Genomic DNA, 25,593 nt, shown 5'->3' with positions numbered 1-25,593 from the left:
TGCAATTTATTAACACGGAGTGAGCGGATTCTCGATAAGCTACCCTTCATCTGGGTATATCACCACACATCAGTCCGATACTCCCCGTACTTTATTCAATGCCTATTTTAGGTTGGAATGTTTTTCTAATTTTCCAATTTACTAGCATTATCGTTCGGAGTTTTTACCTAATTTAAACTGAGCAAGGTTAACAGGGCCACAACAGGTCCTCTATTGCGACCGTCGTGTGTTACCGAATACATAAACTGGCGGTTATGCACAACCTGTATTGAATGCGTGAATTTGGTCACGCATAAACACAGTATCCGACTCTCTGGGGGTTTCTCTATTTTTCTGTTGGCTGCAACATGGGGATCGGGCTTAAAAGTTTATGTCGGCGCCTGCGCGAGGCTCAGACCGTTGATGGCGTTCGTTGGGAGCGCTCGTCAGACGTCGCGATTTAATCCGAAACTTTAAGCGCGATTTGAACGTGCGATTTTTCGCCGATTCCCCCGTTTCCACAATTACTACCAATTATTAATACGCCCCGTAAGCCAGTGGTTATTTACTTAGGAAGTGCTTCCATAGAAATACAAAATAATCAAAGTCCTAGCGCGCTCGCTTCATCGCTTTCATTTTCACTTTGCCAAAACTGTTTATTTTTTTTCTCACTTTTTTTCAAGTGTTCAAAGTTGATGGCACGCCATTTCCGCATTTAAAAACTTGGCAATAAAAGGAAAAGAAACACACCAGTGCTTGAAATAATAACTACTCAAAACTCTAACGAAATGCAAATATATTACAAATAACCGAAATGAATTAATCTTTTTGATTTGATTTTTGTGAGTGTGTATGGCTGCGGTTCCGCGCTAATAGTTTCCTGCTACAACAATAAAATCAAAAACGAAAACAACAAACAAAACTTGCAAACTGGCCAAATAAAATTGTTGCGAAAGTCTTTTTTGCCGCGTTGCATGTGGCAGAAAAGCAGCTGCTGCCGTCGTTGCTGCCTGTTTAGTTAACTTGTTGCCGCTGCTCAGCGGCTAACAAAATAAATTTTACTTTTATGACTTTTATGCGAAGCCGATTAGATGACAGTCATAACAACAATAACCCCAGCAGCAGCACCAACATTTTTAGAAACAACTGCAACACAATGTGCTCAAGTTACAACTTTTATTTGGTGTAAGATCGAAGTGCCGATGCTCTTTGGCATACGATTTTATTATAATCACTAGGAAGATCCAGATTGAATAGTTTGACTGCATTTGGGACTTGCTCCGTAACTAATGCGTTATTTAGATTTAATTATATATTGATGAACTTGTAGTATTTTAATATTATGTATTAAATATTTTAACTTAATTTTGAACTTAAGGGCACTGAAGTAACCGACTAAAGTAACTATTTTCAATGCAATTTTGTATTCACTGTGGATATAATTATCCACATACCCGACCTGATTTATAGGGTGCTTAGTGCCGAAGTAGAGTGCGTGACCCCTGCTCATATATGCTCCCAAGCCTGTATTTTTTGATTTTTGTTTTTTTTTCTGTTTTGTATCTGTATCTGTACGCATTTATGTATGTGTGAACCAGACTTGCTCTTCGACTCGGCGGCACACAAGCAAAAGCCAAAACCAAAGCCGAAACCAAAACCAAAACAAAAAATCCGCAATCAAACCTGAGCCTGACCGTTAAGTCCTCTTGAATGTCCGAAAGAGAAATTTCACTTTGCAGTTGTTGCTGCTCAGCTATTGTTGCCGATGTTGATGCTGCTGCCACAGCTGCTTTTCCAGCCAAACGCAACTATATTGATTTTCATGTATAAATAAAAGTGAAATGCAATTAATATTTTGCTAGAATCCCAAAAACACACCACAGAAGAAAACGATACCATAGAAAATGACAGCGCTGCGAAGCAGAAGCTGCTGCCGGAACAGCAAAGCATCAGCGAAACCATTAGAAATCAGCAGAGGATTAACTTTCAGCTACCACCTGGCAATCTGCAGCTGCATCGTCCTGCTCTCGCTGGCATCCGGGTCCCTGGCCAAGCCGCAGGATCAGGAAGCGATCCATCATCATGGTAAGTGTTCGAATTGAAGCTGTTTCTGCAACTGTATCTGTATCTCACAGTCGCCGGACTGCGACTTAATTAGCTAGCTGTGAAAGTGAAACTTTTCGCTGCGCTTTTGTTTGGCAGCCGAGAATTATGGGGCTCGGAGTCATCAACCCAGTCGGCTAATGGCCAGACTCGACTCGGATCAGCTCCATTCGCATTTGATTTGTGGCAAAGCGCTTTCACTTTACCAGCCTTTGTTGCTCTCGCGGGCTGTTTTTCTCACATAGCACTTCGCGTTTCTCCGTTTTTGGGGAGCCCCCGAAGGAGGATGAAGGTTAATTCTATCAACCGGCATTCAAATCACACGAATATTCCCAACTTTGTGATTGCACCACTTGTCACTGGATTTAGCTTCAGTTTCGATTTCACATTCAGATACAGTTCAATTAGGTGTCGGAATAAAATAAAACACAAGTCGCTAATTTGTCAGGAGCAGTTGACTAAGCCATAAACATAACAAAAGGGCGAAATTATAGCCAACAAATTAAACAGCAACAAGCGGATGGAAGAGAAAAAAGAAAGGAAAATGGAAGATAACTTTAAAAAGGCGAAGTTGCAGTTTGTTGATACTGATCATAAATATATATGGTTTATAGGGTCGGAAATGACTTCTTCACTGCGTCGCAAGCTTCTGACAAATGTTTTAATACCCGGCAAGGGTATAACCAAAGACAGGCAGCAAATAAAGCTAAAGAAAAGCTACCAGACATCTCACCGCTCTTACGACATCTTCAGCAATTACTGGAACCTCTATATGTATGCATAGAAAATCGCGAAATAGCAGGGGGACGAGGGAAAAGGGAAAAAGAGAGACTAGACCCACAGACCGCATTTCCCCTGGCTTCCGTGTATACCAGCCGGAGTTGATTTTCCTTTGTTATGGCAAGACATCTCCATCTGGCCGTTCGTTCATCTGCTTTTTCCCAGCAACCTATCCAGCTTTCGACTTTTTCCCGCAGTCTCTGTGTGTCATTATGTCACCGAACGAGTGGCACCGTATTTCCAGTACCATTAACCAATTACCAAACTCGAATCTCTTCCCTTGTGGCATTTCCCTGACCGAAAATGACGCAGTAACGAGACAGTTGTGGTCAAAATAAAGACGGGATTACGCTGAAATATTTCCCTAGTCTTTCACAACAAGTGAAAAGAAAAGGCTAGTTAACATTAAACCTGAAAATAATGTAATAAATAGCCCAAGAGATAAACAACACCAGACGAAAGGTATTAGGTATACCATATTCTTAAATATTATCTTTAATTTATCTTGACTTGTCGGAGATAGTACACTAAGCAAAAACCCAAAACAGGCTATTATTATTTTTGTAAAACAAATTGCCTTTCGCATTTAAGCACATGTAGGATCACTTAGATCAGTCAAGGTAAGGTATTAGTTAAATGTTTAATTTATTTTATGTTTACCGCAATAGCATTGGACATTCTTAAGATCAGCTCGAGTCAGCTCCTAGGTTTTTATTCCCAATGCTTTAGGCCAAAGTGGTCCCACAGAAGACGATCAGACCGCAGATGAGAGATGAGATCAAATGTAAGACTCCTGCACCACAGATCTGTCCCAATATTTTTTTTAGCAAGCTCACTGGGCCACAGTCAAAAACCACAGATACACAGATTGCATCACGGACCGCAGCAGCAGCTACCTTGTGACAATTTCCCAGCAGCAGCTATCGTGGCTTGTCAAAGATACGAAGATAATGCCAGACCCAAACAATCGGCGCCCTGATGATGACGCCCCCAATTTGGGCCAGCTCTCAGACATATAATGATACGAGAAACGAGGCGGTTAAATGCAACCAGAGCGAGCAACAATTGCCATTCATTTGCACAATGAATGAAATTTAATGAGCGAGCGCCGGATCACATTATACAAATAATAAGTTCGCGAAATAATGAACAAGAAGGGAAGTCTACTTTGGCAAGTCGAAGGTTATATACTCTTGCAGCTTGCAATAAGATCATTAATACTTAATGCAACATAAATTATAAATTACAGTTTTAAACGGACAAACGGATATGGCCATACTCGGTTAGTGATACTGATCAAGAACATATATAAATATACTTTATATGGTCGGAAATGTCTTCTTCATTTCGTTGCAAACTTCTGACTGAAATAATAATACCCAGCAAGGGTACACAAAATATAGAAAATATAAGACCCAGCCGAAAAATACACGTACCAACGCGAGACGGAACAGCCAAACACATCTTGGCCAAACCATAATGGATAGAAAAGAGCCGACAACCAAACCTAAAGCCATAAAATCAATGTGGCATGCAACTATATAAACACAATGCTCCAGCCAGCCGAAAATATAAGTATACACAGCAAAAAAGAAGATATTTTATAATGATATAATTGGGTGTTACAAAATGTTAAATACCTTGGAAAATGAAGGTAATACCTCAAGAAAGCTGACATAATTTTAACTTGACTTCTATTAATATTCATGAATTAGAAAAATGCATAACCTGCATTGGCCTATTCACTAAAAATACATTTTAAAGGAGCATGTTCATAGAACTCATTTAAAATATTAGTACCTTGTAGTAATACATTTCCCATTGGCAAGCTAAAATTTCAGCAGTTGAAATCTGATTTCTTGTGTGTGTACGAAACTTGATTTATTATTTGAACAATTTACGAAACAGATCCGAAGACCCAGAGATCTAGGCCCATAGCTGCCTGACTCCGTATCGCCATCATGTCTCGCCCCCCTTTCTCCTCGGCTACTTAATTTACTTACCACTTTTGCTTCTTGTATTTTGATTATTTTTTGTTTGTTGTCCGTGGGCGTATGTGGTTGTTGTTGGAGGGGTTTATGGCCCAATACGAACAATTCAAATGTAAAAATTTGTTGAGGCAAGATGAGTGTTTGTTGAGGAGAAGTGGCGGAAGAATAGTCCTGGTGACAGCTGTGGAAAATCGGTTATGAAAACAATAAATATAATAATAGAATAGTACTTAAAGAAGTTGTTGATAATTAAACTTAGGTAAAGCAAACAAATGCGTATAGTAAGGGTTTCTGCACCATTTATTTTCATTCAAAATTCCCCTAAATCACAAGTAGTTTTTTACTCCACTGTTTATTTTCTTTCGGAAATTAAAGAAACATACTGTTTAATTTTTGAAAAAATAAGCAACGTACAATATGGAGGTCAGAAACCTTGATTACTCATTAAGAAATCTCAATAACTTCCAAGTTAGAGCTGACGGAAGACAATAAAATAAATGCATAAGAGCTTTCTACTCATAGACTATTCTCTACATTTTTTAAACATAATTTGGGATTCCCCAATGGCTCTCACGGCTTGGTCTGCCCATTTTATTTCTGACTTCAATAGGTTTTCAAGGGGGGTATTCTTCCCTGCCGCCCATTTACCATGAAGGCGTTTCGCCTTTTTGCGCCACCAATTAACATTTTTACCTTTGGCCAAAGGCGCCTGCGAAACTTAATACATAAAAATTGGAACAAAGCCCCAGTCGGCTCTAGCCCGTTTAGACGCCGAGTTGTCTTTGTCAGTTGCCGGGTATTGTGTTAGCGGGGCTGTTAATTTTAAATGGTGAGTCTTAACCTTTAAATTCGGCGAACTGTTTGAATGGGAACCGCTCGACCAAGTGTAATTACACACATTTTCGGGTTCGGGCCCTGCTTTGGCTCTGGGTCGATCTCTGTGCTTGCGTTTCGGTATTGGGCAATGCAATTCAAATCGAACTCGGAGGCAAAGTCTAAATAAAGGCCGAAAGAAATGCCGCCATCAATCAATTGGGCAAATTAAATTGGGCAATGGGCGGCTAGCCAGGCCGGGCAAGGCTGGCGGGAAAAACAAATGACATCGGCAAACAGTAGCGACAACTCGAAATCCGAAATTAAATCGATCGTAGATCATCGAGTTATGCAAATCGCCGGCGATCGATAACACTCGATGGTTCAATTTTGCTTTAGCAGCGACTCTCCAGAAAAGCCAAATCGTTTACATAATATCTGTCCAGTTCGGTCCCTCAGATTTTCTGGCTCTGGTGGGTTGTGGGTTGTGGGTGCCGGGCCCGTGCATTATTAACTCAGCTCATTAATACCGATCGCGGATTCAATGCTGTAAATTGGGCGAAAGTGGCTGGGCAAATTAATCAAAATCAACGCACAGCGATTCGCAGGCCGCGGCACATTTGAAATCGCCGTTTTTTGCTTCCTTTTGTTTTGCATCTTTTCATCGATCGACTTTATTTGCAACATTAAATAAATTAATGGCAATGTTCGAAACGCAGGGCGAGTAGATTTTTATATAAACGCCATATGCGCTTTAATTCGTGGAGTGTTAGTTAGGTTAATGCTTGGGTTTATGGGCTTAACATTATTTTACTAATTTATTTATTATTATTTTTATTTTTGTAATTCTGCCACATTTGGGTGCAGTTAAGACAGAGAGTCATATTATGGAAATACGTAAATATCTGAATGGAGGAATTTGAAAATTATTAATTAATTGAAATCGATAAAAGCTTAGTTTATTGATGAGAATTCTAAAGAATATATTACACCTATTTAAAAAAATCAATTCGTAGCTGTACATTGTTGGCAACTATGTATGTTAGTATGACTGCCAAAGGGGTTTTACTTCGCCATGTCAAGTTGGTTTTAATATTTCTTGGATATAAGGCCAAGTCCAGGAACTATTTAACCGCCGTCCAGTGATCATCAGTTGCAAGGCAAAGAGTGTTTCCACTTCGTGCTGCTCACTTTCATTTAAAACACTTCCTCCGGGCTGATTAATTGCGTTTTTTTGTGTTTCGCATTTGTCCTAACATCTGCGACCTGCGATTGCAGCTAAAAGCGCTCCAATTAGGCTTTATTTTATTTCGTGCCTTTGTATACCGTGTCTGCGTCGAAGCCGGTGTCGGATATTTGGCGCAATTTGTTCAACAAAACGGTGTGGCAATCGACTAATTTGAACTTAATGATGTCTTCTTTGGCTTTCGCGAGGGAAAATAACGAAAATAACTAAAAACAACGTAAAACAACGTAATTGCGCGCTTGGTGCGTTGCCCATTGGGCCATTGGATCGTTTGATCATTGGATCATGGGATTGGACATTTTGAGCATTTTGCTGGCCACGCGACACGCACCGCTGGCCATTGCAATCAATCAAATCAAATGGCGGCAAAGTTCCATTTCCCGAAAGTCGAAAATACCGTAAAGACAACAAGCCAAATAACGCAGAGAGGTGAATGCAAATTGCGTTATGACCATAATGATCGCTCGCCGGAGTGTTGTAATAATCGCGCCTTCCCCCACTCAAGACCTCGGACAGACAGAAAATACAGAAAATCAATTAGCCATCAGTTTCGCAGCTGCCGAAAAGTCGGAGTCGCAGTAGGAGCCGGAGCCGGGCTTCGGGGACTTGGGATGTTGCTTGAGGATGAGCCAACCATTGGGCAAACAGCAATCATCGCTGTTTACACTACAAGTTGTTGGGATGTGCCTCGCTTCGATTTTGGTTTTAATTTTGGGCTTGGGTTCAGGACGGGATGGGGCCGCTGTGAGTGTTGTTTTAATGTTTCCATCACTCTCGGCGGTGGCATCGAGTGCGCTCCACTCTGATTATAATGTTTCAAAAGAGCCCACCAGAAAATAAATCATTATTAATGGGGACGACGCAGTGCCAGAGAAAAAGCTGATTGCCGTTTATCACCCAGGTAGGATACAATTTAGTAGCCATTAAGTATATGATTTTCAAGCAGCGAACCAATCAAAGATCACAAGTTGATTATCTGAGCTCCACGGTAATACAGAGTTTCGAAATGAATTTTAATGATTTCTAAGGATGAACAAAAATTATTTGCTTCTTTAGTTTTTAATTTCTAGCTTAAGTCGAAAGCCCTATAAATAACAATTTTCCAACTAGCGTTCCCCAAATTTCCGGAAAGGCTTCAATAAGACCACACCAACATTTTTCCCAACACGGTTTCCAGGCTCAAATAAGCCCCCATACAGTCAAATTAAGATCTTTTCGGCTGACACTTTCGAGCCAAATTGGCCTAAAGCGATTTCGTGTCTCTTTGGCCGCGTTTGTAAGCTACTCGACCATTAGATTAATTGCATAACAAATTACCACTAAATGCCACAGCGACAATGTCGAAGCGGAAAAGGTATCGGCCATCAGATGTAGTCGTATTTTCATGGCAATAAAACTTAGTAATTGCCCCTCATGTGTGTGGCATCGATTATATCGAGTAAATTTTACTGTATAGGATTAGTTTTTCTTACAGTTCACCAAAAAATTATTACTTTTTTTTTAAATAAAAAACCATCGAATATATTCGCCCGAAATACACTTTTTGCTCTCTCTATAAGCGGTATAAAAGTAATTTAGACGGAAAATCACGGAATCAATATCTATTTTTCTCTGTAATTTTTTATTTTATTTTCTTTTTTTTGAGTTGCCTAACCTTCACCTTGTTCGCCAAAAAGACGACAACAAAACGGATTGCGCGAAATCGCTTGCTGCACATTCGACACTGTCCAACGTCCAATGTCCGATGTCCGACGTCCACTGACCGTTTGTCTATTTGTCCGCAGTACGTGCCATGGTCTCTAGTTCCAGGCCAAAATGCTGCCAATTTTGGACTTTTGGCCTGGAAACGTGTTTGCCGTGCGGCGAGCGTTGTAGTGCTGACTCAGTGTGCTCCCAATGTGTACGCCGCTCAATGTCCAATGTGCTCGGTGTCCGCCGGGGCGTATGAGATATCATGGATATATCACGCATACGCCAAGTGTGCAATTGCAACCTAATTAACCATTCGGCCAGACAAAGCGCCAAATCTCAGCCCGCACTCCATTTCACCTTATTCGCGTTAGGTTTGCTTTTGCCTTTGATTTGACTTGATTTCGAATTTTATTCGCTTACCGCTGACCGTCAAAAATTGCCCGGAAAAAGTGAGTTATTAGGGCGCGTGCGCCCTTGTCTGTAAATATTTTGAAAGGGTTGCAGGCCAATCCTATAGCCAGAAATCAAATCAAATCAAATCGAATCGAATCCGCGTCCGAGTCGGAAAGCCGCATCGTTAATCATTGCGGGTTTTCGCACACAGTTCGCCATGGGAGTGTGGTGTGTGGTGTTTGATTTTTTTGAATTTATTGTGATGTGTTTTTGATTCGGTTGTGATTCCTTTTGCCTTTCTACTTGCTCGCAATTAGCCCGGTGGACAGCACGTGTGCGGGCTGGGCTATTGAAATGTATCCATTCTATCTCTTTGCAATACGATCTTGCCATCTCGGGTGAAGTTGATAAACCATCTAACTACGCGTTCGCTATTTAAACCTATCAATTTTCTCAGGCACTACGAAAGGCAATGAAAGCCATTGGCCAATATCTAACTAATCAATCGAAATGTAACCCCCATTTTGGGCATTTGCAGCACTGATCAGTCATCTAAGGTGTTAGGCACTTAATGCGATTTTCGTTTTTATTTTCTGAGGCCATAACTGTAGCAAGGTTGCGCTCTCACACACACACGTATCAAAGCACCTTTGATTGACTCGATTACATATTGTAGTAGGGATGTGGATTGTTTCCAAGTCGGACTCGGACTCGGACCCAGGTTCAGTCGGATTCTCGGTGGCCGCACCCAGCCAGAAGGCAGACAGACAGCGGAGTCGCAATCCGAGTGACAGCACCCACTCAGAGGCGCAGCTCGGAACATTGCACAAGCCCGGGCCGGCGAAAAGTACATGACTGGTTAATAAGTCTGCGCCTGCAGTATGAGAATAAATAAGTCTATGTGCAAATATAAGCACGTCGGCTGGGCACTCATAAGACCGTAAGACCCGATGCCCAGTGAAGCGCTCAGGCACTGCACAATGATCGGTGAGGCATGCAGAGTCGGTCTTGCAGTCAGTCATTCAATCAGTTGGCCAGTTAGTCAGTCAGTAGAACAAAATGGATGGAAAATGCGAAAAGCCTCAGCAACAAAACGCAACTAACTAGCCCGTCCTTGGCCAGCCAACATTATATATAATTATTTCTACAAATTCTTCATTCTTTATTCTCTGTGATCACGATGCGATGTGATCACGAGCCTCCGAATGGGAAGAACGATAGCTTCTTGTTCTGTTTGAAGGCACAATAAAGACAACGCTTCGGAGCGGAGCTTAATGATGGGAAGAGTGTTGCGATACAGTAATTTATTGCCCACCGAGGGAGCTGTGATCCAACATAATTTACAAATCAGCCAATTGTCTCTATCCATCGTTCCCCGTTCCCCGTTCTCCGTGCCACGGTTTACAATTATTGCGCTACGTGTGTGGAATAGAGACCCTGATGGTCACACACCACACAGCAGTGTCAGGCCACAGTTAACAGAGTCATAAATAATATTTAAAACAGCCATTTAAATGCTATTATTGTGCCTGGGCGACTAAACCAGAGCCTCTAACATGAAGTCTGTCTCTAGTTTAGCTGCAACTCGCTGCAACTGCGCTTGGCCAACCACCGAACCACTCAGCCAACTCGTCGAGTAAGTGACTAACTGGCAGTTTCATTAGATTAATAATGGTAACAAATACACATAATGGAGATCAAGTGCTTGGCTGCCAGCCAATACCCTGCAATCAGACCAAGGGACTTGCCTTTGGGGGACTTGTCAAACGGTGTTGCATGGATAAAACTTCCTGCTCGAACAGTGTATTTTTCACATGAACAAAACTTTTATAATTTTGTGTAATTGCCAGCGGTCTGTATTGGTTCCAAGGGATACAAATATAAGAACAAATCAAGAAGATGAGGTGGTTGAATATTTTCGAAATATTTTTTCTGACAACTCGCCCATCGTGTTAGTTGTTGTGACCCTGCATCACCGTCAATTACCTTGAATCTTCTTGGTGAAACAAATCTGTTGGATATTATCATTAATAAATGAATATTGGCAAAATGTATGACTTTTGGGAATCAGCCATTAAATGCTTCCCTTAAGGCCTTAAATATGTATTTTATTCTTTTATTTATTATTATTCTTAAGTCTCTTAGGTGTCAATATAATAATAAATATTTAAGGCAATGCCCTGCTAAGCACCGTAAGAATATTTTGGTGAAATCAATATAATAATTTGTGACTTTAACTGTTTTTGCGGCCTAGTCCCACCTTCTACTGTTAGTAGTCGCTTATATGTAAATTTGATTTATCAAATCTTTTGGATCAGCTAATGTACCGTGTTCTCAGCAAGATTTAAGTCGCAGCCTGATGGCATTTCGATGTTCGCGAAAAGGCACAACAAATCATTTCTATTTCCAGCGCCGCACACACAGATGCTAGCCGAGAATTCACTACCCAAATGTTTGACATTTAAGGCTTCTTGTCGTTTCCATTTTTCTATTTCCATTTTTTGCGGATCCATGAATCTGTGGCATTGTGGTTCTTAGCATGGTTTTGACATTGAAGCTCATCGAGGAGCCACGAGGAGATCGTACAGCAGACAGCTGTGCCGCTAATAATTTATGGCATTTTCACAGCCGAGCATACTCGAGCAGAGCCTGCTGCCTAAGGTCAGAAATTAAGTAATTGTTGTTTATTGGAAAATGTCATGTTTAATTAGACGAACGGCGATCGGAGCAATGTCAGACGAAGATCGCAGGCCCCGACGGTGTGTTGGATGGTGTTAACAAAATTAGCTATGGCAGCCACAGAACAGGTGCCATCACTCCACTTCCCATTATCCCCAACCCAGAAATCCATTCCCAAACCGAAAACGATTGCCATTCCCAGCCTGAGGTTAGGCCCACGGGCTGGGGGCATTACAACACTTAACGCATTGTAAGCCATTAGCCCAGACAATAGCCCTGATGTCAGCCGGAAATATATGGTCACTGGCAACGGGGGGCAACGGCTCTAATTACAAGCAAGCGAAACTCGGTCTGGCGTAAAACTGCAGCTTAATGAATAACTTCAATGACAATGGCGGGGTCAAAACCAGCCTAATGATAACACCACTTAGTCTAAGGGGTTAATGAGAACCGTCAGCTGGAACTAAAGATCCGATTTTCGAGGCTCGAGAATGGTGGCTTGAACTAAATTTCGATCCGACAGTCTCACCTCTAAGGGTCACCTTGGGCTTGGTCTTGAAATAGCTTAGCATTTGATTTGGATGAAAATGTAATTACATTTACAAAGCAATTACAACTGACTACATGAAAGTAATTGAAAACCGAGCTACCGTAAAGTTGAAAATTTAAGTGCAACAGGTAAAGAAAAGAACTGGGGCAGGTTTAACTTGTGTCTTGATCTTACAGAGGTTTGCGAGAAAGATATCTTGATAAACAATCTTTACGTCGCATAATACCGTTCACGGATGAGAAACCTTCTGGGTTGTCTTTCTATCAAACATCTTATTGACTTGAGTTTGATTTATTTCGTTTGCTCAACACTGAACTGGCTCCGCGAAGGAAAGACTGAGACTGAGGCAACTCAATTAGAGTTCCGGGCAGTGAAGTTGTCGTAAATAAACTAAAAAGTGGTAGCCAGAGACATTTTAAGGCGTAGGTAAAATGCAGGAGATGGGGATAGAGGAGCAGGAGGTATGGCGAAGACACTTTATGGATGCTATTTATAAGACAAGCACTCCACAGACCCATTAATCAACAGCAATGCATGGCGTTGACTGGAAAATTTACACTCGCACATAAGATCGAATTGTTTATGCATAGCTCAGAGTCATGTTGGCATGCCAGGCACGAAACTGTAACTCAAGCTCACAAGCTGAAGCTTAAATTGAAACCTAAACTGAAACTGAAACTTAAATTGAAACTGAAACTGAAACTGAAACTGAAACCGAAAGCAAGACCAAAGCCAAAACGAAATTGACTTGGCTCATGGCTAAAAGATGGCTAATTGCCGACCGACGTGTGTCTGTGTAGAAATTAACTCCAATGCTAAAGTTAGAGCACGTTATTCAAATCGGAGCGAACTCATTTATCAAGCGCCGAACAATTATAGCCAGCTAGCTTCATCTCTGCCATAATTGTCTCGGACTAAAAAGGAATAAGAAACCTAAAAACAAAACCAAAGCAGAGATATTTAAAACAGTAGAAATAATTTTAATTCCATGTCATTTGTTGGGCCACGACTTGAGTTCAAAACTGCCATTTGCCATTTGCCATCTGCAGGCTAAATTGAGCCACTCCCACACCCGCCCCCACCCCGTTTCGTGTGTCCTAGCGACGGCACGTTCGTGCCTTCAGTCTTTTGTTTCGCCTCGGATTTTGCCAAATGTCTGACATTTGGCCGGGCCACCAGAATTCTTCTGCGTTTGTTCGGTCAAGTTAAATGTCATCCGCTTGCTTTGAACTTTAAAGTTCAAGTGTGTGCTGCGCAGAGTCACAATTAATATTAATATTCCTCTCCAGATGGGTTGGTTAGAAACAATAGTAATATTATTTACTGGACCCGCAGCCTTAAATGCCGACCACTGCGGAAGCTCTCTGATTGCCAATAGGGAAGAGGCACGCAAAGCCAAATGGAGTATTCCTCCACTTGAAGAAAACAGGTCTAACATTAAATATGATAACTTCATAAGGCTTGCCTTACTCTTTTTCATGTAGCTCAGTTTTTTCTGTGTACTTCTGCAATTTTGGCCAAGGGTAGAGATCTTCAATGAATTATGGGTCTGTCTTCGTGCTCTTGCTCATCACACTTTTCGATGCTGGCCCCTCCCAAAATCGCTGGTGGCAACCTCGACCAACGGATTTTCACAGCCACCAAAGGCGATGAGAAAAATGCAAATTTAATTATGCTCCAACAACGGCGACTGTAAACATCTAGTAAATGGCAGTCAAGTTTATTTGTTTGTTTGTTTTGTATTGCTTTGTTTTATGCAGTGTGTGTGGTGTGTAGAGTGTGTTGTGTGTGTGTGCAGTGTGCTGTATTGTGTGGTATCGCCGGCATCGTTGTGTTTGTTGTACAATTTTCATTAATTTGGCTGTTTGTTTGTTTGTTTAGCTTTCGGTGTCACTGCGAGGAACAGCCCAGCGCAGTCCCAGACCATGGCATAGAAACCATACATGACCGGGCTCATTCTAACATCCAACATAATGAACAAGGTAGCGCACCCACTCAAAGCGGAGCCCCTTCGGTAATAATAATTTATGGCATCGCGCATACGCCGTGTTGCTGCGCTGGTCGTGTAAGCATCTCTGCGAGCAATTATTATTGACAATTAATGGGCAGCATGTGCTTGTCGGCCAAGTGGTTTATCTTGAAATGCGATTCTCGACAGCGACGACTTGCCTCGACTCGTCCGAGTGGATTTTTCTCAGCCAGGTTCTGCGCTTTTCCCCCCTACGAAAAATTACAGCGCGAAATCAGCGAACAGAAACAGAAAAGAAGAAAACATCAAAATAAACTAGTGACATTGACCGCATGCATCGCCGGCCGGCTAAGCTTACCGCTGAGTCATCATCATTATAGCCATGATGTTGCCGATGCCGATGCTGATGCTGTACTAGCCAGATTCGTTTCGGCCAAGTCAAGTGCAATCGAATTGCAAATGAAGACAAATGAAGTGGCTGCTGCCCCAAGGTTACCTTGCCTCGCCTCAATGCGGAAAACATGACAAGAAGTCGTCGTTGTCGCGGATAAAAAGGGAAATAAAACGGCAGGCAGATAGATATATAGAGACCCAGACAAAACTGTCATTATAATGTAACATAAAAAGCAGCTAATTGCAAAACATTTAGTTGTTTATGCAGGCTGCTGGAACGACCTCATAAATAAAAGCACACGAATATTTTATTGTGAAAACCCAACACCCTCAACTCTTTTTCTAGTCCCGCAACGATGTTCTAAAATACCAAAGGTTGCTTCAATTATTGTATATGTACATATGAACATGTATATGTACAATTAGTGGAATTAATAGGAACAATGGATTTCATATATATGTATACTGTGGTGACAGTTTTAGATAAAACCATTGCTCAGAATCTAAAATTCTTGCAACAAAACGGAACGCTACAGTGTTTTTTATTTTCTCTTTGAAACTGTCTTTGACTACTGTCCGTAAATAATAATGAATAATTCCTTTGAAGAACTGACTTCGTGGTTTTATAAATATTTCTTTTGAATCAAAACTGGCATTGAAACCCAACCCCGAGGCATGATTAATACCGAACTCTCCGTCGGACAACCCCATAATAATAGTGCACCACCGATAGCAATGCAGTCAACCCGTTGTGAAAGTGGCGACGGCGTTGATTTTGATTTTTTTGATTTGAAAATTTTTAAACTGCAGAAAGAAAAGAGAGCAAGACTCTGACTTGCACAGATAATGAGGCGGCTCAGGCGGGGGAAGTAAACAGCCCACGAACTGATCTGTGTTTACACGCATGCGCTGCTGTAAGTGCCAACAAAGTGCCGGAAAATTTCATTCCACCGCTGATGAGTTGCCACAGGAGATGCCGTGTGGGTAATGAACGGGCCAAATCCGGGAAGAGGGGAAGAAAATGCCGAGGACAGGTGAGGAAAGGTGGGGTGCAACTGCAACTCAGACTGAGTTTGAGACTGGGACTGAGACTGAGACCGTCGACTACAAACGGGGAGTGCCCCAGAGTCTCAAATGCGCAGGCGCAAGCGATGGGGAAAATGGATAAGAAATGAAACGAATACCATTGAGTGCGAGTGAGTGCGAGTGAGTGCCGTGAGTGATCGGGGGCTCGGAGAGTGAAATGCAACAGCTATATTTCGTGAGCATTTGTAGGAAGGGGGCTATCATGTGTTTTAAATAATAATTGAAAACCTAAATATAAATAAAGTCGAAAGTAAATAATAACCAAACACCTTTAATTTACAGAAGGAGGTCAGTGTAATTGGTTTACCAATCCTTCCCTGAGTTTATTGACAATGGTGGGGAAAATTGTTTCTTCTCTTCTTCTCGGCTTCGTTTCTAAGTCTAATTTTAAACACTTAGGTTTTACCAATTTTCGTGCAACGATCTTTTGCGATTCAAGCTCCCAAATTATATTACATTTCTTTCTAGTTTCATCATTTTGTATCTATCATTGTTTTCACCTTGATTAAAGAGTCTCCTTTGTGTATCCCCACTTGGCCTTTTTTGGGTGCACCTTCAGCGATAATTTATCGGGCTGCGTTTTTTCTGAGTTTCTTTAGCTTTTCGGTAGGGCGCAATAAGTGGGCCTAACCAAGATGATGCGATGGCGATAATGATAGTGGTAATGATGATTGCGATGACGAGGATGGACGCATTGAGGCGGCCATTTAACGCCCACTTAGACACGCTTCCCATTACCCCATTACTGATTACTCATTGCAACAGACACACACGGCACGGGACGGTAGATACAGTAACAATGTGTTAATTATACGGCTGACGCCCACGTTGCAATCAGATACAATTGCACATGTAATCGGACACAATCGGGACTGAAATTAAAGACAAGCTGCGTGAGGAGGGGAAAGTGGTCTTGCAGTGTGCAATTTCTGTTGTTTAAGTGACTAAATACTCATGACCGTTGTCACGGTGTTCGCGAACAGATGTGTGCATATTCAACATATTCAACATATTAAAAGCTAATACAATTTATCGCAGTGGATATAAATATGGTCATAGTTTAGGGAATCCCACTTGTCTCAATACATTATATTTATCACAATGTATCCTAATATCTTGCAAGTAGCTGTGGCTGATGTATTAAGAGGAGCACACTTGAGCGCACACCCAGGTATTTTTGTTGTGGGCACGACACGCTCAATTAAACGCATACGCCCCATTGTACCGGAGTCGTGCGGCAACATCGACGTCTACATCAGTTATATGGTTATATCGTCATCAGGGTCATCGTGTTACGAACGCATATATTGGGCAGCTCTTTCTTTGCATTACGCTGGTTTAGCCCACTTTTCTTGCGCCCACCAATTTTAACTGCGCTTTGTCTTTTCAGCACTTTCATAATTCGCACACCTAGCCAAGAAAAGGCAGGCAAACAAGGCAAGCGAGCAACACTAATTAAACAATTTTCGGACGGTTGGGTGGATACTGAAAAAGACAAAATGCCTGAGGTTCCATAATATATACATTTTGGGGAAAGCTCACATCTAGCAGAACGCAATACTAACCAGACAGAAAACTAATTTCGAGAGGCCGAAGTCATCGATCATAACTGAAGCAAAAATCCATTTATCTCAATTTGGAAAACCTTTCTGATAATTCAAAAATAAAAATTGTATGCATTTTTTAATCTCTGTATTCTAGATATATTTTAAATATATTTTATATACCATTTTTTACACCATTGTAGGGTATTATAATTTCAGTCAGAAGTTTGCAACGCAGTGAAGGAGACACCTCCAACCATATAAAGTATATATATTCTTGATCAGAATCAACAGCCGAGTCGATCTAGCCATGTCCGTCAGTCGTTCTGTTCGTTTCTACGCAAACTAGTCTCTCAGTCTTGAAGCTATCTGAATGAAACTTTGTAGTCAGCCTTCTATATACTCTCACTCGTATATATGTCGAAACGGGCCAGATCGGACGACTATATCATATAGCTGAGGAATAATCGGCCAATTTTTACAAAAAAAATTATAACATTTTCAGATTTCAACAGAATTTAATCAAATTTGAGATATAGCCATTTTATATTATTCTACAATTTTGTGTAAAATTTTATGAAAATTGGGCTAATATATCATATAGCTCCCATAGGACCGATCGAAAAATTCGAGAGAACTGAGAATGGCGGTGGCGCTAACATTTTCAGTTTACAACAGAATTTAATCAAATTTGAGATATAGCCATTTTATATTATTCTACAACTTTGTGTAAAATTTTATGAAAATCGGCCTAATATATCATATAGCTCCCATGGGACCGATCGAGAAATTTGAGAGAACTGAGAATGGTGGTGGCTGACAATCGCCGTGGCGATAACATTTTCAGTTTTCAACAGAATTTATTCAAATTTGAGATATAGCCATTTTATATTATTCTACAATTTTGTGTAAAATTTTATGAAAATCGGCCTAATATATCATATAGCTCCCATGGAACCGATCGAGAAATTTGAGAGAACTGAGAATGGCGGTGGCTGTTGTCGGGAGACTGACAATCGCGGCGACGATAACATTTTCAGTTTTCAACAGAATTTAATCAAATTTGAGATATAGCCATTTTATATTATTCTACAATTTTGTGTAAAATTTTATGAAAATCGGCCTAATATATCATATAGCTCCCATGGGACCGATCGAGAAATTTGAGAGAACTGAGAATGGTGGTGGCTGACAATCGCCGTGGCGATAACATTTTCAGTTTTCAACAGAATTTATTCAAATTTGAGATATAGCCATTTTATATTATTCTACAACTTTGTGTATAATTTTATGAAAATCGGCCTAATATATCATATAGCTCCCATGGGACCGATCGAGAAATTTGAGAGAACTGAGAATGGTGGTGGCTGACAATCGCGGTGGCGATAACATTTTCAGTTTTCAACAGAATTTAATCAAATTTGAGATATAGCCATTTTATATTATTCTACAATTTTGTGTAAAATTTTATGAAAATCGGACTAATATATCGTATAGCTTCCATAGGACCGATCGAGAAATTTGAGAGAATTGAGAATGACGGTGGCTGACAATCGCGGTGGCGATAACATTTTCAGTTTACAACAGAATTTAATCAAATTTGAGATATAGCCATTTTATATTATTCTACAATTTTGTGTAAAATTTTATGAAAATCGGCCTAATATATCATATAGCTCCCATGGGACCGATCGAGAAATTTGAGAGAACTGAGAATGGTGGTGGCTGACAATCGCCGTGGCGATAACATTTTCAGTTTTCAACAGAATTTATTCAAATTTAAGATATAGCCGTTTTATATTATTCTACAATTTTGTGTAAAATTTTATGAAAATCGGACTAATATATCATATAGCTCCCATAGGACCGATCGAGAAATTTGAGAGAACTGAGAATGGTGGTGGCTGACAATCGCGGTGGCAATAACATTTTCAGTTTTCAACAGAATTTAATCAAATTTAAGATATAACCATTTTAAATTATTCTACAATTTTGTGTAAAATTTTATGAAAATCGGACTAATATATCGTATAGCTTCCATAGGACCGATCGAGAAATTTGAGAGAATTGAGAATGGCGGTGGCTGACAATCGCGGTGGCGATAACATTTTCAGTTTACAACAGAATTTAATCAAATTTGAGATATAGCCATTTTATATTATTCTACAATTTTGTGTACAATTTTATGAAAATCGGCCTAATATATCATATAGCTCCCATGGGACCGATCGAGAAATTTGAGAGAACTGAGAATGGTGGTGGCTGACAATCGCCGTGGCGATAACATTTTCAGTTTTCAACAGAATTTAATCAAATTTGAGATATAGCCATTTTAAATTATTCTACAATTTTGTGTAAAATTTTATGAAAATCGGACTAATATATCATATAGCTTCCATAGGACCGATCGAGAAATTTGAGAGAACTGAGAATGGCGGTGGCTGACAATCGCGGTGGCGATAACATTTTCAGTTTACAACAGAATTTAATCAAATTTGAGATATAGCCATTTTAAATTATTCTACAATTTTGTGTAAAATTTTATGAAAATTGGACTAATATATCATAAAGCTTCCATAGGACCGATCGAGAAATTTGAGAGAATTGAGAATGGCGGTGGCTGACAATCGCGGTGGCGATAACGTCTGCAGTTTTCAACTGAATTTAATCAAATTTAATATATAACCATTTAATAGTATTCTACAGTTTTTTGTAAAATTTTATGAAAATCGGACTAATATATCGTATAGCTTCCATAGGACCGATCGAGAAATTTGAGAGAATTGAGAATGGCGGTGGCTGACAATCGCGGTGGCGATAACATTTTCAGTTTACAACAGAATTTAATCAAATTTGAGATATAGCCATTTTATATTATTCTACAATTTTGTGTACAATTTTATGAAAATCGGACTAATATATCGTATAGCTTCCATAGGACCGATCGAGAAATTTGAGAGAATTGAGAATGACGGTGGCTGACAATCGCGGTGGCGATAACATTTTCAGTTTACAACAGAATTTAATCAAATTTGAGATATAGCCATTTTATATTATTCTACAATTTTGTGTAAAATTTTATGAAAATCGGCCTAATATATCATATAGCTCCCATGGGACCGATCGAGAAATTTGAGAGAACTGAGAATGGTGGTGGCTGACAATCGCCGTGGCGATAACATTTTCAGTTTTCAACAGAATTTAATCAAATTTGAGATATAGCCATTTTAAATTATTCTACAATTTTGTGTAAAATTTTATGAAAATCGGACTAATATATCATATAGCTCCCATAGGACCGATCGAGAAATTTGAGAGAACTGAGAATGGCGGTGGCTGACAATCGCGGTGGCGATAACATTTTCAGTTTTCAACAGAATTTAATCAAATTTGAGATATAGCCATTTTAAATTATTCTACAATTTTGTGTAAAATTTTATGAAAATTGGACTAATATATCATAAAGCTTCCATAGGACCGATCGAGAAATTTGAGAGAATTGAGAATGGCGGTGGCTGACAATCGCGGTGGCGATAACGTCTGCAGTTTTCAACTGAATTTAATCAAATTTAATATATAACCATTTAATAGTATTCTACAGTTTTTTGTAAAATTTTATGAAAATCGGACTAATATATCATATAGCTGCCATAGGAACGATCGAGAAATTAATACAATCAAAAATTATAAAATTTCCAGTTTTCTACAGATTATCATCAAATTTGGGGTATATCCATTTTATATTAGTTTTAAATATTGTGTCAAATTTCATGAAAGTCGGACGACTATATCATATAGGAGGTGCCATACAAATGATCGTTTGATTTAGAGGAAAAGTGCAAATATGTGAATGTAAAACTGCAAATATACTATGTATACATAGGTGCATGAAATGAAAGCAGGTATTACTTCATTGTTTTTTAACACAAATATATATAATTTATATTGTATGGATTCCTAGTCATAGGAGTTCTATCTGCAAGGGTATATAAACCTCGGCGTGCCGAAGTTAGCTTTCTTTCTTGTTTTTTGGTAAATCATTGTTTTATTGAATGTCATAACTAAGTACAAAGTACATTTATCTCGATATGGAAGCCTAAGCCAAAAATGCATTAGTTTCAATACGGAAGCCTGTTCTGTGCTGGTTTTGAATAGGTTAATAAATCTACAAGTTAAAAAAATTTTGATATTTTTATAACTTGTGTAAATTTTATCGATGTTGTCCCTTATAAGTTTTTGGAAAAAATGGCCAAAATATAAGTTTTTTCCATTTTATGCCTAGAAAGATTCGTCTGTTAACGCTGACCAAGAATATATATAGTGCATTGGGCCGGAAATGACTCTTTCACTGCGTGGCAAGATTCCGACTGAAACTATAATACCCTGCAAGATTATAATAATATTGGGAAAGTTGGTGCCAAGGTCAGTGTGAGTTTAAAAACTATCGTAAGGGTAAGAAATCAATAGCAGTGAATAATTTATAAATAAGTTGGGGTGTTAATTTGACTTGAAGATATCCCGAATAGAAATTGCTATAAAATAGATGCATAGCTAGCACAGCTGATTCTAGACCTGGCCCTAATCTGCATCACTACCACTATCCTTATAGATGTTAACACTGGTCAGGCTGCGCACAAAATGAGGGCAGTGCGACGGCAGAGCCCGTATTTATAGTCTCCGAGCGAAGAGAACAGAGAAAGTGAGAGCGAGAGCGGGGGAGAGAAAGAGATACCTGAAGGAATAGGCAGAGGGAGGTAGAAAGAAAGAGCTATCCCTAAGAGTACACAAAGAGAAAGAGACATACACATTGAACGATAATTTTCATGGCCTCTATATGATACAGTCGTCCGATTAAAAAAAAATTAAGCCAGAAATTATAAAATAATACAAAATGGCATTATCTTAGATAAGATGTATGTTGGAAACTGACACAATTTTCCGGTCGTTCATATCACAGCTATATGATGTACATAGTCGTCCGATTCGGACCGTTCCGACTTATATACCAATATAAGATCTCTTCATCGCTTTTTATTTTATGATTATTTAACTTTTACCTTTTTTCGGAAATCGATATTATATATGTATGTATATAGATACATTTAATTGACATACCCAATTAAATTTTAGGAAATCGAACAAAACTTCTCAATGTAGTTTCCTGTAGTTTCCTCCCCCCTCCTGGGTATTCGCTCGTGGCATATGACATTTGAATTTGCATTCCCGTTTCCATTTCTATTTCTATTACTTCGATGACAATTCAGTTTTGATTGATGAACCACCCATTTTCCTCCCATTAAGTTGTTCGGCAATTTTGTATCATTTTGAAGCCTCGGTTCGGGGTCCTGTGGCCGTGATCGATTATCCAGAAGCAAATCGGGGCAATTTCGTGAATTAGCCGAGTCGTGCGCCTACAGTCGCCCCAATAATAAATAATAATAAAGTAATCTATACCTTCCACTCGACATATCGCCGAGTATTTGACCCATTTCTGCAGCTCGGTTCACTATCAGAGCCCAAAATCGACAAAGGCTTTGTTGCTCTGAGCCTCGAAAGGGGAAAATGTCGACGAAGCGATACGAAACGAGTCTCTCCGGCACTGCACTCAGCACACTACCCAATTACACTTAACAAACTCATTAAGTTCGGCATTTGCCAGCCGGGGAATGGACTGGAAAACAAAAAAAATATAAAACAACCAGCGGGTGTCAGGCCAAGAAATTGCATGCATTGAAAGCTCTTTAAAAATCCAAAATAGAAAAACTCGAAAAACCGAAAAACAAGCAGCAGCAACAATTGTGTTGAAACGAGCCAAAATCGCATACGAGCTTATAAAAGGCTCCTGGCTGTGGGTGGGGTCTATATATATAGTACAAAGTATTAAGGAGCAGAGCGGTTCGGGTCGGGGGCTAAGGCATTTATGCCTAGAACTCGGGCCATGGCACACACCGAATTTATGCCAGCTGCCCGGCCAACCGCTCACATTATTATTGACTTTTATCGATACGACATTTGACTGCCGCACAGCCAGCCAGAGTCCGAAAAAATGGAAAACTAAAACAGAAAAACTGAGCTCAAACTCAAATGCGAAATGCGAGACCTGGGCCCAGAGTCGCTTACCAAGTGTATTAAGTTGGTATACGACATTGCATCGCTCTTATTTATTCTAGGGCCCAAGCCCAACGGCTCTTGTCCAGAAAGATGACACAATGTTGGTTTTTAAAAGATGCTAGAATTGTTCTTGAAATCCATACAAATTGGCTCTTACTTTTTCCATAGTAAGAACTTAAGTAAGTAAGTAAGTAAGAAAGTAAGTAAGTTTCATTTTATCTACTATTAAAATTATAAAGGTTGTTAATATTTTTTACAATTTTGGTTAAAATATTTATATGTTTGAAGCTTCAAAGACACTGGACAGACTTATTACTTGCATCAGTCCCTCAGCTTTCGCGTTTTGTAGATAAAACTTTGACAAAACGATTTAAAAACAAATGAGAACATAACAGAGAAATTTGTAGTTTTACGTTTTCATAGTCTGCAAGGGTATAGCCCCGATCAAAGCAAACTGCCATTCTTGTTTATATGACATTTGCGCGAGTTTTTGTAAAGCCCCCTGATTCGCCAGAGGAAGCCCCATCTTCGCCTGGGGTTTCCTGTTGGCTCGAGTGCTGTTGGCGAGCTCAACGACGACGCATGTTCGACAACACATTTCACCACTCGATGTCAGACATCGCGCACCGCCATAACATCGAGTACCCGAAATACTCGAGGCTCGTGTCGAGTGGATTTCTCTGACGGATTTCTGATCTCTGATTTCTCCTCTTGATCTCTGCTATATTTTCAGTCAAATTCCCTGAGGAAGACAGTGACATGGTGATGGAGCCGAACGACTTTGCCCCGATTACGGTGCTGCGATCCCATGAGCAACACTTCCACATGCCCCCATCCACGCAGCTCCATTCGCAGCTGCAGCCGCTCCAGAACCACGCCGCCATTCAGCCCCGGGCTCAGCCAAGGCAGTTTCAGGTAGCCACGCAGCAGGAGCACCAGGATCCGGGGGAGGAGCCGTTTCGCCCGATAGTAAATCCCAATCCCGGAAAGCTAGTGGCCAGATCCGACACCGATTCCCATACGCAAGCGGCCCAGAATTTCTTTCCTCCATTCTACCACGAGGCGCCGCCCCTCGGCCACTCTAGGCCCTACTTTGGTCACGGCCCCGTTTCGGAGAGTACACCCCTGTCACTGCCACTGCCGCTCCTGGCGCCGCAGCAGCAGCAACAGCAGCCCGTGCAGCAGCATCAGCAGAGAAACTTCGACGCCAGCATCCTAGGCAGTGGGGACTTCGGAGTGCTGCGCGGGGGAACCTTTTATCCGGAGGAGGAGATGCCCTACCACCCGGAGGACAACAGCGACTACATCTACGGCGATGCCACCAACAACGGTCACGGCCGCCCCTCCGAGGGATTCGTGCAGAAGTACACATATCCGGAGGAGCAGTTCGCCAACTTCAGGGACTTCGCCGACATAAACACACCGGCAGACTCGGCCTTTTCGCAGTACGTGGTCGTTTATGCGGCAAAGAATGCCACGGCCTCGAACTCGCATCCGCATCCGAAGAACATTTTTGAGCAGCTGGAGCTGCTGGACCGCGAGAAGGAGCTGGAGGCCAAGACCAAGCCCAAGGCCAGCCGGAGCAAGAGCTCGTCCAAGGCAAAGGCTAAGCTGTCCAAGACCAAGCTGCAGAAGAAGTACCGGAAAAAAGTGGAGGGACCCAAGGTCCAAGATCCCCAGGACCTGCAGGACCCCCAGGATCCCCTAGAGCTGGAGCCATTACTGGCCCTTAGTTAAATAAGCTAGCCAGCAAGTTCCATCTCTAACTCCACATCTATCGCTACTATCATTTCCACTTCCGTTTCCCCTGTTAGATTTATTTATTTAATTTCGAGATGAATGCAAGCCACCACAAAAGAGCCACCCGTACTGTCCCCTAAATATATGTATATCCATTATCCACATCCATGTCCCCGTTTACATTCCCCTTTCAAAACTCACATCCATTCCCATATCCCGTAACGCAATTATACTTAGTACTATATACCAGTGTTTTTTTGTCTGTCTGCTTTTTGTCTCGCATCGATTGTTAATTCTATAACCTAGCCGTAGTCTACTCTATATGTGTGTATACGATGCATGAACATCTATATATACTTCTTATATGCGTATCTAATGTAATTATTTTTTGTCTAATTGAGCATAATTTTATTATGTGCGTGTACATAAAAAGAGAAATGTTAAATGTAATTATAAACCTAAATAAAAATGAAATTAAAACATGTAACAGTTCCTTTTTTTTAGCTAAAAATATAGGTATGCTC

The 25,593-nt window shown here is 40.5% G+C and overlaps 2 protein-coding genes across 5 annotated transcripts in view; one reads left to right on the top strand and one right to left on the bottom strand.

The window, feature by feature from the left end:
- LOC110182651 (ras-related protein Rap-2b) overlaps positions 1 to 25,593 on the bottom strand; it is a 140,522-nt gene that overhangs the window by 30,520 nt on the left and 84,409 nt on the right. The window contains exon 7 of one of the 2 annotated variants that reach the window (XR_015273215.1): positions 4,866 to 5,034. The gene's annotated coding sequence lies outside the window, so the exon portion shown is untranslated. Of the gene's footprint in view, positions 1 to 4,865; positions 5,035 to 25,593 lie in introns of those variants that run through there. The other variant, XR_015273214.1, reaches the window with a different exon arrangement.
- On the top strand, positions 303 to 25,556 carry LOC110182649 (uncharacterized). 3 transcript variants are annotated; one of them, XM_086839863.1, is made up of 4 exons: positions 387 to 528; positions 663 to 821; positions 1,842 to 2,064; positions 24,063 to 25,556. In XM_086839863.1, exons 3-4 carry the CDS (start codon positions 1,884 to 1,886, stop codon positions 25,064 to 25,066), a joined length of 1,185 nt encoding a protein of 394 aa, XP_086695989.1. In that variant the 5' UTR covers positions 387 to 528; positions 663 to 821; positions 1,842 to 1,883; the 3' UTR covers positions 25,067 to 25,556. The 3 variants fall into 3 exon arrangements, with proteins under 3 accessions (XP_020806375.2, XP_086695989.1, XP_086695990.1); XM_020950716.2 differs by lacking the exon at positions 663 to 821 and having other exon boundaries at positions 303 to 528; XM_086839864.1 differs by lacking the exon at positions 663 to 821 and having other exon boundaries at positions 389 to 528; positions 1,817 to 2,064.

The sequence above is a fragment of the Drosophila serrata genome, unplaced genomic scaffold (assembly GCF_035046125.1).
Source record: "Drosophila serrata isolate PLE 108 unplaced genomic scaffold, ASM3504612v1 contig_378, whole genome shotgun sequence".
Taxonomy (NCBI): Eukaryota; Metazoa; Arthropoda; class Insecta; order Diptera; family Drosophilidae; genus Drosophila; species Drosophila serrata.
Note: the sequence above shows the minus strand (reverse complement) of the source record. Positions and strands in the feature narration are given on the sequence as shown.